This window comes from Anolis carolinensis, chromosome 3 (assembly GCF_035594765.1).
Source record: "Anolis carolinensis isolate JA03-04 chromosome 3, rAnoCar3.1.pri, whole genome shotgun sequence".
Classification (NCBI taxonomy): domain Eukaryota; kingdom Metazoa; phylum Chordata; class Lepidosauria; order Squamata; family Dactyloidae; genus Anolis; species Anolis carolinensis.
This window is the reverse complement of record NC_085843.1, coordinates 209,927,721-209,941,855: the sequence shown is the minus strand read 5'-3', so window position 1 is coordinate 209,941,855 and position 14,135 is coordinate 209,927,721. Positions and strand designations below refer to the sequence as shown.

The following is a 14,135-nucleotide window of genomic DNA, read 5'->3' as shown; positions in this document are numbered from 1 at the left end:
AGAGTAGACTTGTATAATCCAGTACAGTGAAGTTAATCTTCATTCTTAAACTGCATTATATGGCCATGTAGATGTGGTGTGGGAAATCCAAAAGAAACACAGAATACCAAAGATGGCTGGAAACTCACAATCTAGTCTTTTGGCATCACCTGGAACTAGACCGAACACCAACATGCCCCCCAAATTGCTTGGGACAGTGATAATTAAATGTATTCCCTAAGGATTTCCATGCAAGCAAATATATTGCTTTGTAGATCACACCTGAAAAAAAAACCCTATAAATGTGTTACTATAATTGGTATAATGATTTGGAGATGATGCTTAGTATCTTCCCATAATGTACTATGGTGAATTGTAAAGGATATTCTTTCAGTCCTGCTTATGCAAATACCCCAGCATATCTGCAAAGATCAAGATGTTTTTTGGAATGTTACAACTTCCTTATTTCCTTCTCTTGTAGATGTTCTGCCTCAAATGAGTAAGCCCTTGTCAACAGCTTCAAAAGTAGCAATTGTCATCGTCCCTGTTGTGATGTTGGTAATAGCACTTGTGACCGTGCTAGTGGTCTTCTTTCTCCCTAACAGCACCAAGGCTGGTAAGTTTTATGTCTTCTCATATTTGTGTTATAAAACTAATTCTACAGTTGTATCCACAGTCTGAGTTCTGTAACCACACTTCCTGAACTTACCATGGATAATAGAGAATCCTACTGAAATGACAATTTCTGCTGGAAATTATCTTAGACATATGTTCTCTAGAAATATGTTAGATCCTCCAGCAAAACTCTATTGTAACCTCTTCCAGAAGCATGCTGTATAATCGCCTGGAGGACCTGGAAAATTCCTAGAGAGGGCATAACATATTTACTTAAGTATAATGTACCATTGGAGCCTCTGGTGGCTCAGTGTGTTAAAGCGCTGAGCTGCTGAACTTGCAGGCCAAAAGGTCCCAGGTTCAAACCCGGGGAGCAGAGTGAGCACCCACTGTTAGCTCCAGCTTCTGCCAATCTAGCAGTTCGAAAACATGCAAATGTGAATAGATCAATAGGTACCGCTCCGGCGGGAAGGTAACGGCATTCCATGCAGTCATGCCAGCCACATGACCTTGGAGGTGTCTACGGACAATGCTGGCTCTTCGGCTTAGAAATGGAGATGAGCACCAACCTCCAGAGTCAGACAAGACTGGACTTAACATCAGGGGAAACCTTTATCTTTACTAATGTACCATCAAATGTGATGCACACCTCAATTTTGAAGGTGTGCATTACCAAAAATAAAGGATTTACTGTTGAATGTCATGTGAGGCAGTGATGGCCATAAAAAGCTGGTGAGAAGTTATGCTTTTCCATCTGACCTCCTTCCCACCAGCCTTTTCACAGCCACCACTGCCTCTCCTTCCTCTGTCCCTAGCAGGGATCTCTTGTCCAACAGTGCAGATGGGTTTAGGTGCGTGAGTCTAGTGCGCCATCAAATCTAATATGCACCTCAACTTTAGTGATGTAATTTAGCCAAAAAAGATGAGCATGCATTCTGTTGGATATGGATAGATGAAACTTCTGGAATTGGTTCTGTGGATGTGAGGGGTTGTACTGTATATTTTTCACCAATGTCAGTCGAGCTTATCTTCTCTGTAGACATGTATTGTTGCACTGCCTTCTAACACTATGTAACACAATTTGAAAAATGTTCCTCATTTGAAAGTGTTATTTCCTGTTTAATTGTGTAGTATTTACTTTGACAGAAGTAGTTGTACTCCAGAAACTTAGTTTTTGTGGCTGCCACAAACTAGGTTGAATTGGTTGAGACTCTATGGTATATTCATTGAAAAACTGGAGCAAAATGTGCTGCAGGGTGTCCTGCAAAAAACAACATTTTTGCTGTTTAGTAAACTTTTTCCATGTTTTATGGTAGAACCAATTTGGAAATGACATTTATTATCCAGGAACAAAAATCATGTTACATAGCGTAAGGGATTCAAAGATGGTGGTGACATTACTTGTTTGTTTAATTCACATCCCATCTTTTTCCCAGACAAGGGCCCAGGCAGTTTATAACAGCTTCTTAACAATGACTTATTTTCAGATACCTTTCAGCTATCCCATCTTAGAGGAGACAGTTCTGATTAATCCTTGATCATTCCACTTTCTTAACTGTTTTAAAATGTCTCAGCTTCTTCTTCCCCCTTCTCCTCCTCCTCCTCCTTTCCCTCTTTGTCCTCAATTTTCTTCAGTTGCTACAAACTGATTTTATAGCATAAATGTAGTTTGCAATCAACTTAGGGAACAGAGAAAAGAAGACAGAACTTTGCCCTTCCCAGTAGATTCAGACAAAAGCAAATTGTTACAGTTTCTTCTAAGTTATGTTTTCTTCCTCATTAATACCTGTTGCCATCTTAACTAAATTCTGCTATTGCTCAAATACAGATGTCCCAATGTTCATATCTGAAATGCCCCAAACCTGATAAAATCCTAGTTTAAGCATGCTTTAATTGCCAGCAGAAAGGATCTCTTTCTTCCTACACAACTGATGCCCAGTAAAGTAGGCTGGGGGAAAGGGGGGAGGAGTTTCAATCATGAAAATAGTGTCCAAAGTATGATAAATACCAATTTATTCTATTTGAGTTTGGACACTAAGCAGGGTTAGCACTAGTTAGTACTTGGATCAGAAGGGTCACACACTCAATGTCAGGTGCTATAGGCTATAATTCAGTGAAAAGAACTGATAAAACCACCTCTGATTATTACTGTATTTTCCAGCGTATAAGACAACTGGGCGTATAAGATGACCCCCAACTTTTCCAGTTAGAAATATAGAGTTTGAGATATACTTGCCGTATAAGACGACCCCTTTTCCAACACACACCAAATAAAAAGACTATCAGAGCAGGAGCACACTTTTTTCATCCGTCTGGCCCACTCTTGTATCCTATTATCGTACCTCCTTCTCTGCCTCTCAGATTTCGCACATGCCGCCTGCGCCGCTTCACTGCAGTCCTCAGGAGCGAGATCTGAGAGACAGAGAAGAGGTACGGTAATAGGATACAAGTGTGGGTGAGATGGGTTTTTCTGGGCACAGCACTGCTCTATCTCGTTTTTCCATAACCCAGGCGTCCCGGATGCCTGTGACTTGCTCCGCCCTTCACTTACACCTTTGCAATGAGGTGCCTCCTCACCTCATCATTGGGACCATGTTAAGTCACTTCTTTCCACAAATCCTGGTGAGTGGATTTTCTTCTACTGTACTTGCTGCTTTCATACAGTTGCTGCATATGGCGGGGATGCAGCTGTGGCCATTTTTGAGCTCCCCCCACCATATCCGGCGACCGCAGATTCTCCAGTCTTACATGCCAGAAAATACAGTACTTTTAAAGAAAACACTATGAAATTTATACAGTCAACAAATGACTCAAAGGGCATGTACACATACATACCAACTGTGAATAGAAACAGTTATCTAAATGTAATCCCAATTGCTGGGTGTATTTATTTTTTTCACAATTGTTGCATAGTTGTGATTTTGATACTATAACCACAGTCATACCTTTCCTCACAACCGATTTCACCAGACATCACCTGCATGGGGAGAAGGAGGTTCCTTCTGCCAATATTGGAGCATGGGTGAATCCTATTTCTGTCAGGTTTTGGGGAAGTGGGCTCATACGAAGAGAGGTAGGTTACTTAAGTTTTCTTAACTAAGCTACATAGGATCTTGTCAGATGCAGTGAGAAAAGTGACATCTCCCCATTTTTCTCTGCTGCTGGCCCAGAGTCCCATGGAGCCCATCATATGACACAGGGCTACTTCCGTCAGAACTCCGTGGGGCTCCGTGCCAGTAGCGTTGCTGCAGTGGAGGCCAAAGGACTCCCCATTGAAGATGGGAAGAGGAGCCAAAGAGGGAGCAGGGACAGATGGGGAAACTGCATGGAAACAAAGACCACTGACCCCAACAGTAGGGAGCGGACCCTGACAGTTCCCTCCTCTGCCCAACTATTTCCTCTACTGTCCCTCACGTTACCCCTGCTCGTCTGATAAAGTTCATAGTTAACTGATACAGAATGCCAGCCAATGTGTTTTAGAGGGCTGAAAGCATATTAAACAATTTAATAAGTTAAACAAAGAAAAATGTAAATCAGCCAAAGCACTTAAAAACAATAAAAAACCATGTACATGTGAAGGTTTATATAAAATCAGTTAGGCCCTACAAGGCTTTTGTTAAGCATGGCTGACATCCTGTTGGGAAGTTACGCCATTGTAAAACAACTTACGATCACATAAAGTTGGACTGTGAGATTGGGCAACAGTTTTATTCTCAGGAAAGAATGCCGGGACACATATTTGCAGTTACGACTGTTGCGCAAGCAGAGCCATTGATGTGGCCACATGTCTTGATACTCAGTGTGTCCTAATTTGCAGTGTTTCCCAATGTGCAACATGTCCTGGTGGATGTGTCCTAATGTACAGTGTGTCTTGAGGCGCAAAGTGTCATGTTGCAAAATGGGAGTCCCTGTCGCACAGCTAGACATTTTGTGCAGTGCCCCTTGTGCATTCGCCACAATATGTAGCATTGTTGCATGTTGTGTCAGTGATGTAAATCCATCATTGTTAAGTTACATATCTTAGCCTCTGATCTCATCCCATGTTTTTGTTTAGTGTTAATTGATAGAAATGTGGGTCCCAATGGGGCCTTTAAAGGGAAGGCCATTTCATGCACCTCATGAATGGAATGGCCTCCCTTGTGCACTTTGCACAATGACTAACCTAGTGAGAAGGCTACCAGGCAGGAAACAATAAACAATGAGCTAGATGCATACCAAATAAACAAGCATGTGGAACCAAGACATATCAAACAGCCATTTATACTAATCCAAAAATCATCTGGATCAATTTACAAGAAGAGACTGGTTTTACTATTATTCTGAGCTCAGGTAGTGTACCCAGCAGACTAATTTCCTTGGGCAGATATTTCACAATCTAGTGACAGTCAAATTATCTGGGTAGCAGTTGTCAGTCCAGTTTTAATGTTGCCCAAAGGATCTGAGTGTATGAGTGAATTACACCAGAAAACATGAACCCAAACAGTATAGGAAGAATTAGGTAACAACCAACACTTTCTATTTTTCCTGGCAATTAGTGGGCAACCAATGGAATGATTTTAATACTGGTATATCATAATCACTTTTATTCACCTGCAACTAATCTGGCTGGCAAATTCTGAAGTTGGTACAAAGGTGATCCAATGACCAGTAAATTGCAGAAGTCCAGCCATGAGGTTGCCAGTATATGCATTACAGTCTTTAGGTCTTCCAATTCTAGGTAAGTGCCTCTGCCTTGTCTTGGTTCAGCTGGTTTTTCTTTCCTTTTGCCACGATTTTTCTATTGTTTTGATTAAATGTGCAACAATAATAGACATATTACACAAAGACAAAACATACATTACAAAATATATATGCAGATATACAGTGAATTACACAAAAGATTTAAAAAGATGTTTAAAGGGATGACTTCTTGCTGTCTTACTAGAAGAGTAAGTGTATACAAGGGCTATGTTTCCACCATTATGTGTTAATCCAAGCCCTTCAACATACTATCATTAATTTAACTAAATCTCAAAGGCAAGAGTTACAGTTTCTCCATTCTCACTTTTAAAATGCATAAAAAGTTCCCAGTCTTTCAAAAAAAAATCACTTGTTTTGTCACTTAGCAACATAGTTAATCTTAAGCATTTCAAATACTCAGCCTTTGCTTCTTGAGATTTTCACATTTTCCTTCACCTGTGTATTAGAAAAGTTTTGCTGCTGTTACCATGTATAACAAAATCTGTTCGTGCTGCTATTAGGTAAAATATCTCTAACTTTCAAAACACTAGATTAAAAGGAAATTTATATTTAATTATTTTCTGAATTATCTCTGTATTTGTTTCTGGTACATTTTTTTTTCTCACAAGTCCACCAATAGTGATAATATGAACCTTCTTGTTTTTATTTACAACAAAAGTTACTTCTTCCTTTGTACATTTTTGCTAATTTTACTGGTGATACATCATTTTGTAGACTTTTTTCTCTTGAATCATAAGGTAATGTAACATCAATCCTTCCAGCCAGAATTTTCTCTCATTTTTCCAATTCAGTGTTATAGCACAACATTTTGTGATCACAGCTTCAGATAGTTTTTCTTCGTCCAGCCCATTACCTCCTCCAGGCATTCAATCAGAAGTTCACCATCCTAGCCGGTAATATTAATGAACCTAACCACGAGTACAGCAACATCTTTATTATTCCAAACAATACACAATAAGGAGATTATCATACCATGACAATGAGCAATACCTTCCTTTGAAAGTTATCTAAATAAGCACTTACTACAGGTGCTGTGCCCTGAAGGCAAATGGAGATTCTTCAATGACATTTAAACCAGGAGTGTGTTTGGCTGCCAACACTGTAAGATAAACTGAGCCAAAAGCTGCTGCATATGTGGAAATAATCAATTTTGCTTTCAGTGGGTGTAAGTAAAGTAGCTGCATGTGCAGGTTGTGACTCTTGGACCTTTCCCAAAGTTTCCTAAAGCTCTCACAGTTCTCCAAAACATCTCAAAACAGCTGCAAGATGCAATAAATTTGCCCTCTCATTCACAAAACCCCTCTGTCCCCCTCTCAGCATGCTCCCAAAAGAAAGCTTTAAAAAGGCTGAAAATCAAGCAAACCCCAAACTCAAAAAGAAGCACTGCACACCAGTACAGCATGCTGGGAGAAAAAGTTACAATTACCCTCTCTATAGTTTTCCATTTTCATCTACAAATAGCAGCATTACAAGGTAGTAAATATTCATAGCTAATTGCTAGGGATGTGCGATACATTTAAAAAATGGTTCAACAGTCATTACAAAATGTGGGTGCGGGCACTTTGTTTCGAAAGTGTTTCTATAATATAGTTTGTAAAAAAAATCATTATTATAATGAGAGTGATGAAATTTTATTACTCATTCATTATAGTAACTCATTGTACATAATTACTATAATTAGGGAAACTTCAGGGGCTCCTTTTTCTCTCATTTTTAAAGCTATTGGAGTGAAACTTGCTACAATGGTAGAACATGTTTACCACTGTTAGCCCACCAAATCTTGGAATGTTTCATTTATCCACGAATTTTGGGGGAATTTTCAACATTTTTTTAAAAAACCATAAGAGCTTGAATTTTATATACAATGCACAGGATAACCAGGGCATCAATCCCCAGAAGTTTCAGAAAAATTCACACATCTACAGATTTTTGGGAGGATTTTAAAAAGTTTAGACGAAAACAATTTATCCCCCCAAAAAAGCGACAACAGCAATCCCCTTGAATGTTTGTCTATCTTTATGACACACAACCACATAACTTCAACTTAGCACAGATTTATACTATTACTGACTTACTCCTCTTTGCAGATTCAGTAATTTGATTTATTATTATTAGACTGGCTCTAAATGGCTGGTGCCATTGGGGCTTTCAGATGCTTAGCACTTCATTCTAGGAAATGTAGTTTAGGGCAGGACCTTTTGCATTCCCTGTCACAGAGGGCCTTCCCTTCCCAAACTACGTTTCTAAGAATGCTGTGTTCTCAGCCTCCTGCCCATTAACTTTGCTGGTCCCACCCCCACGGTCTTTGCTTATGGTAATTGGGCCAAAGAAAAACAATTGGTTTTTAAAACACTTTATATTTTTTGGATTTATCAAAGTTGTTTAATGCTTATACTAAAAATTAAATTGACCTTGGGAGTTTACTGGTTATTAGTTGTTGAGTTTATGTTTTTATGATTCTTGTTTTTGTTTTTATGTATTACTTCATTGTAATTGAACTGCATTTATGTTGATGTATTTTATTGCTGTATTACCTGGCTTGGTTCCCATGTGAACCGCCTCGAGTCCCTTCGGGGAGATGGGGCAGGATATAAGAATAAAGTTGTTATTATTATTGGGAGGCATCCAGATATTAATGAAAATGATTGATGAGTGTGTCGATTCTAAAATCCCCCCACTTTTCCTGCCTGTTTCTAGTATTGATTTGAATGCACTAATTTAACAAATTTGATCCAAAATACAAATTAAAAATGAAATTATTCACACCCTCAGTTATTGCTATACATGTAGACTTTATTTTCAGACAAAAAGGGGGACTATGGATGGTACATATCCACTGGAAAGATGTCACATGGTTATGTTATTGCCATTTCACAACAAAAACAAGATAAGAAAGACATTGTTTTCCTACATAGAATGGTAGATGTCAGAGAAAAGGAAACCAGGTTACACTAGATATATTCTAAAAGGGCAAATCCTGTACTATTCCTAAGTGCAGGTGTTGGAAGGAGTGTGCTTCATACTAATTTGTGTTGTTCTCATAGTTTCTCAGGATGTTGGAAGGAGTGTGCTTCATACTAATTTGTGTTGTTCTCATAGTTTCTCAGGATGGCTACTTAATTGGTGTTGGCCGGGGAGATTGCACTGGCCCCGTGGCTGAAGTACCTTTTGTAAGTACCTGACCACTAACAGCCTTTCTATTTTATTTTATTTTTTGCCATTGTATCCCTGACCTTTTGTTCCTGCTGATTGCACTGCTAAAAAGTTGATCTCCATACATAGTGATGTGAATTCTTGTATAAGTCTATAAATTTCAGTCAAAAATCAACCCCAAAAATCTGGGTTAACTAATCCACGAATTGAGTTGTATACTGTACCGGGGGAGCTGCGCATGCGTCAACGAGAGTAGACGTGCCTAATTGCTCTCCTAACTATAAAGGCAATTAAAGCCTCAAAAAGCCCATAAAGGGTCATAAATCTCTCCTTAACTGGAGTCCGGATCAAAGGAGAAAAGAGAGAAGGCTGGGAGGTCACAATCAAAGGTGACTGAAGCCATAAATCTCAGAATCCAAACAGAAGTTCGGACAACTGTGAGTATGGCGGACAGAAAGGAGAAGGAAGGGGAGGAAGAAAAATTGAACAAAATTATAACTACATTGGAACATCTTAAATTAAACATGGAGATTTTAAGACAGGGAAATGAGCAGACAAGAGAGCAAATCACACAAATTAATAGCAAACTCGGGCTGATAGAGAATAAAGTGGAAGAATGCCAAGAAAAGTTTAAGGAGGCAGCAGCGGAGATCAGAAGACAAAAAGGTGAATTAATCACTCTGAGAGACATTAATAGAAAACTTCTGGATAAAGTTGCTGACCTCGAGGACAGATCCCGAAGAGCCAATCTGCGTTTGAGAGCAGCAGGAGAGAGTCTTCAGATAAAGGAGAATCTGAAGGGAGTTATAACTGAATGGCTTACAACAAATGCTCAAGTCCCATCGCAAGGAATCGAGAGGATACATTGGGCTTTCAGAGGAGGCAGGAAACCCAAGGATATTTTGATACGGTTCACAAGGGAGGCTGAAAGGGACATTGTTTATCGAAAATTGAGGAAAATGAAGAACCTGACCTTGGCTGGCAGTAAAGTATGGCCACTCCTGGATTTATCTTCAGAGACATTGGGAAAGAGAGCAGAAATGAGGGAAATTACAGGAACTTTGGAAAGGAAAGGACAACGTTATACCTGGGCTTTTCCAGCCACCCTAATTGTATATAAAGACAATAAATTATATAAAGCTTCCGACTTGGAAAGTGGGAGGAAATGCTTAAACAGTTAAAACTGGATACAGACGGAAAAGAAACAGACGGTCTGGAGGAGGAATCAGATAAGACCAAGGACAAGCCGACTGGACAAGAAGCATCGAGGGAGCTGGAGACTGCAGAGAGAGGCGGACCAACAGAGACAGACTTACTTCAGAGTCTATTTGCAATGGGAGATCCAAAGGACAGGGAAGAAAATAGAACTTTAAGGAATTTGAAGGACCTGGATTTAGAACAAATTAAATCTATAGAAAAACAATTAAGAGATCTTAAAAAACAGAAAATTAGAGAGGAGAATAGAAGAATTGAAACGAGATCTTGTACAGAGACTTAAGAATGAACAGCCTAACATTTGTGGAATAATGAAATTTGGACAAATGGGGTTAAAGGGGTAAAAGATGATGCAGGAGGGGAGAGCAGTGGATGGCAACGCAGTCACCGGTGGGAGGGAGTCTGGGAATGGAAGAGAACAAAGGGAAAACTCTTTCAGGTCTCCCTCTGATGGGAGGAGGGAGAGGTCTGGACTCTGGGGGGCATGGGGGAGGATGGGAAGACAAGCAGACAGGGGAAAGAAACTACAGGAGGGTAAATGCAAATAATACCTGGTTATGGGTGAAGTAGTAATAATGTCTCATAATGTTAATGGTTTATCAACTCCACAAAGAAGGGCAAAAGTTATGAAAATGGTAAAGGATTATAAAGTTGGCATTCTGCTTTTACAAGAATGTCATAAGAGAAAGGACCATACTCCATTATTTAATGATAGGATTTGGGGACAGGTGTATGAATCGAGAGGTTCAAATAGAGCACGGGGTGTGGCAATTTTAATTAAAAATACAATAGACTTCCAAGTGGAAATGGTAAAAAGGGATTCAGATGGGAGATGGGTAATGATTAAAGGGAAAATTGAAAAAATTAGAATCACTTTAGTGTGTATATATGCCCCAAACAAAAATCAAAAAAAAAAGTATTTAAAAAAGCTATTTGGGGAAATTGATAAGTTTGCACAAGGAGAAGTGTATTGTGCAGGAGATTATAACCTGGAATTGGTAACAACAAGGCAAAATAGTAATAGAAAGTTAAATATAAGGGAATATAACATGAATGATTTATTAGAAGGGGAACCAGAGAATAATAGATGGACATATTACTCGGGAAGACATGACATATATAGCAAAATAGATTATATTCTGGGGAAAAATACAAACCAATCAGTGATTCTAGAAGCAAAAACACTTCCAATACATTTATCGGATCATGCACCATTAAGAGTAAAAGTAAAATTAGAAATAGAAAGAAAAGAAAGAACCTGGAGATATAACACAGTTTTAAACAGTAGAGAGGAAGAATATGAAACAATTAGGAAAGAAATAAATAAGTATTTTGAGACCAATGACAATGGACAAGTAACTAAAGATATAATTTGGGATGCAAGTAAGGCAGTGATAAGGGGTCACTGTATAAGTTTAGAGGTAAATCTTAGAAGAAGATGGAGGAATGAACAGGATAAGAGAATAAAAGAAATAGAAACCCTGCAAGACAAACATAAAAGGACTAAGGATAGACAGATTTGGAGAGAGCTAAAGGAGAAAAAAAACCAATTAGAAGCATTTGAGGAAAGGAATATAATAAATAAATATCTATACGTTAAAAGCTATTCCCAAAGTTGGAATATAAAATCAATGAAGAGGATGGCTTACTATTTGAAAAAGAAAAAAGAAAAAACATGGATAAAGAGATTGAAAGACGAAAATGGGAAAGAACAAGAGGAGCAAAGTAAGATTAGGGAGATAATGGCAAAATATTATAAAAATCTATATAAGGAAGAGAGGGTAATGCAAGGGAACTTTAATATCAGAGAAAAAATTGCAGAGGAAGACAGAGAGTTATTAAACCAACCAATAACGCAAGAGGAAACAATAAGGGCAATTAAAGGGTTAAAGGGAGGCAAGTCACCAGGGCCAGATGGATTTCCAGCAGAATATTATAAAGCATTTATGGAAGAGTTGGCACCACACCTAACAGAATTGTTCAATGAAATATACACTAAGCAAAAAGTCCCCCTAACATGGAAAGTATCAGAAATTATAACTATACCCAAAAAGGGGAGAGATTTAACACAACCAGGGTCATACAGACCCATTAGTCTATGCAATCAAGATTATAAAATATTTACAAAAATTTTAGCAAAAAGATTGGAAACAATAATGCCAAAAATAATCAAAGAGGATCAATATGGATTTGTGAAGGGAAGAAAAATTGGGGATCCAATAAAAAATGTAGTAATTGCAATGAATCATGCAAATTCGAATAAGAAAAAAATGGGAATTCTCAAATTGGATGTTTACAAAGCATTTGATAAAGTCAATCACAATTATCTGTTAAGATTATGTCAACAGTTGAATATGGGGGAAAACTTTTGCAAAACACTGCAACAATTGTACAGCAACTGTAAAGCAAAAATAAGGGTGAATAATGGAAGGACAGGAGAGATACCAATTTTAAATGGTACAAAACAAGGTTGTCCATTATCCCCCACTTTATTTGTAATAGCGATAGAAATGCTAGCTGAAAGTATCAGGAATAGCACCAATTGGACAGGGTACAAAATAGAAAAGGAAGGAGGACAAAAGGAAGAAATAAGGCTTAATTTCTTTGCCGATGATGCAATGATTATTACAAGTCAACCGTTAATTATGGTAAAAGATATTATTAAAAAACTGGAAGAATTTAAAAATATATCAGGACTATTCGTTAATATTAAAAAGTCAGAGATACTATGTCTTAATACCCCACCAAGGGAACAACTGGAGATTAGGAAAATATCAGGGTTAAGATTAGGATTAAAGAAGCTGAAATACTTAGGAGTATGGATATATAAAAACCCAAAGAGTATAGTCAAGGGGAATTATAAACAAAAATGGAAGGTAATAGAGAAACAGTTTAAGAATTGGGAAGGAAAAACATTAACAAGAGTGGACAGAATAAGGGCACTAAAAATGTTTATAATACCAAAATTGACATATTTATTTCAAACATTACCGAACACAGTAGATAGGAAGACACTAAAGACATGGGACAGGAGAATAAGAAAATGGGCAGTCGGAGGAAAAAGGCCCAGAATAAGGGACAAATGGTTAAATGCAAAAGAGGAAGAGGGAGGCTGGGGGATTCCAAGTTTAGAAGTCTATCATGATGCGTTTCAAATCCAAAGATTATTGGAAATACAGTATACTAAAAAAAAATGGGCAAATATGGAGAAGATAATAAATAATACTAAAGAAAAAGAAATAATATTTAGGGAATGGAGTAGGAGAGAAGAAGCAGAATTTAAGGAACCTTTTAAAGGAACAATAAAAGTGTGGAAAAAAAGAAAGAAGAAGCTAAGTCCAGGCAATGAGAATAAGATGGCAACTATATGGCAAATTAATTACAATAACAACGAAATTATAGGCAGAACATTGAGATCAATTGAAAGTAGAGGGAAAAGGTTAGTGGAGGATTTGTACACAATAGATGGAGACCCTGTAGAACAAAAAGAAATTCAGAATTGGATAGGATCAGGGAATTGGATTCAAAGCTGGGCTATAAGACAGGAAATTTTTAGATTGAGAGAAAAAATTAGAGAACAGGACAGTCCATTTGAGAAGGTGATTAGGAAATGTTTGAGAGAGGAAAAGAAGGTGGCAGGAGATCTGTATGAACAAATTATAACGGTAAAAGAAGAAATAGTAGAGGAAATTTTCCAAACATGGAGAATGGACATGGAAATTGAGAGGGAAGATATACAAAGGGAAATAAGTAATATAGCAAAAGAAAAGTACAATGTATTAAGGGAAGCAAGAAGGAAAATGTTACAAAAATGGTACAGAACTCCTGCACAACTTTCACGGTTTTTACCAGGGATGAAAGATAGGTGTTGGCACGGTTGTGAACAAAGAGGGGTGTTCAATCATATGATATGGGAGTGCGATCGGGTGCAAGAATACTGGAGAATGATTGAAGGAGAAATCAATAGAATGCTAAATCTACAAATAGTAATAGTTAATAGAAATGTACTACATGCAAGGATAACAGAAGTGAAGAATATACAAAAAGAAAAAATGATTGACAAATTAATAGCATGTGCACAAATTGTTTTAGTGAGCGGTTGGAAAGATAAAACAAAATGGACTCTGACGAATTGGTATAAGTATATAATTGATATGTTAAATGTAGAAATCACAAATTGCAAATGGAATAATATAGATAAAATTGAAAATATTGCAATAATCAAGGGGATGTGGGAACCAGTTAAGAACTATTTAGAGAATGTAGTAAGATGTGGAGTGGAAAAATTAAGATTGAGATTGATATTTCAAATGTAACTTCTGTAGTTTGTTGTATAAAGTGTATGTACAAGGAGGGGAGGGTGGGAGGGTGGGAGTGGGATAAGATGACAAAACAACAATAAAAAAATTTAAAAAAAAAAAAGAGTTGTATAC

At 37.7% G+C, this 14,135-nt stretch overlaps 1 protein-coding gene across 2 annotated transcripts in view; it reads left to right on the top strand.

Annotated features, from left to right (window-relative positions):
* Positions 1-14,135, top strand: part of asah2 (N-acylsphingosine amidohydrolase 2) — an 86,027-nt gene that overhangs the window by 25,653 nt on the left and 46,239 nt on the right. For both annotated transcript variants that reach the window (XM_062976185.1, XM_062976186.1), the window contains exons 3-4: positions 461-595; positions 8,434-8,504. In XM_062976185.1, the coding sequence (XP_062832255.1) occupies positions 461-595; positions 8,434-8,504 (206 nt within the window). The remainder of the gene's footprint in view (positions 1-460; positions 596-8,433; positions 8,505-14,135) is intronic.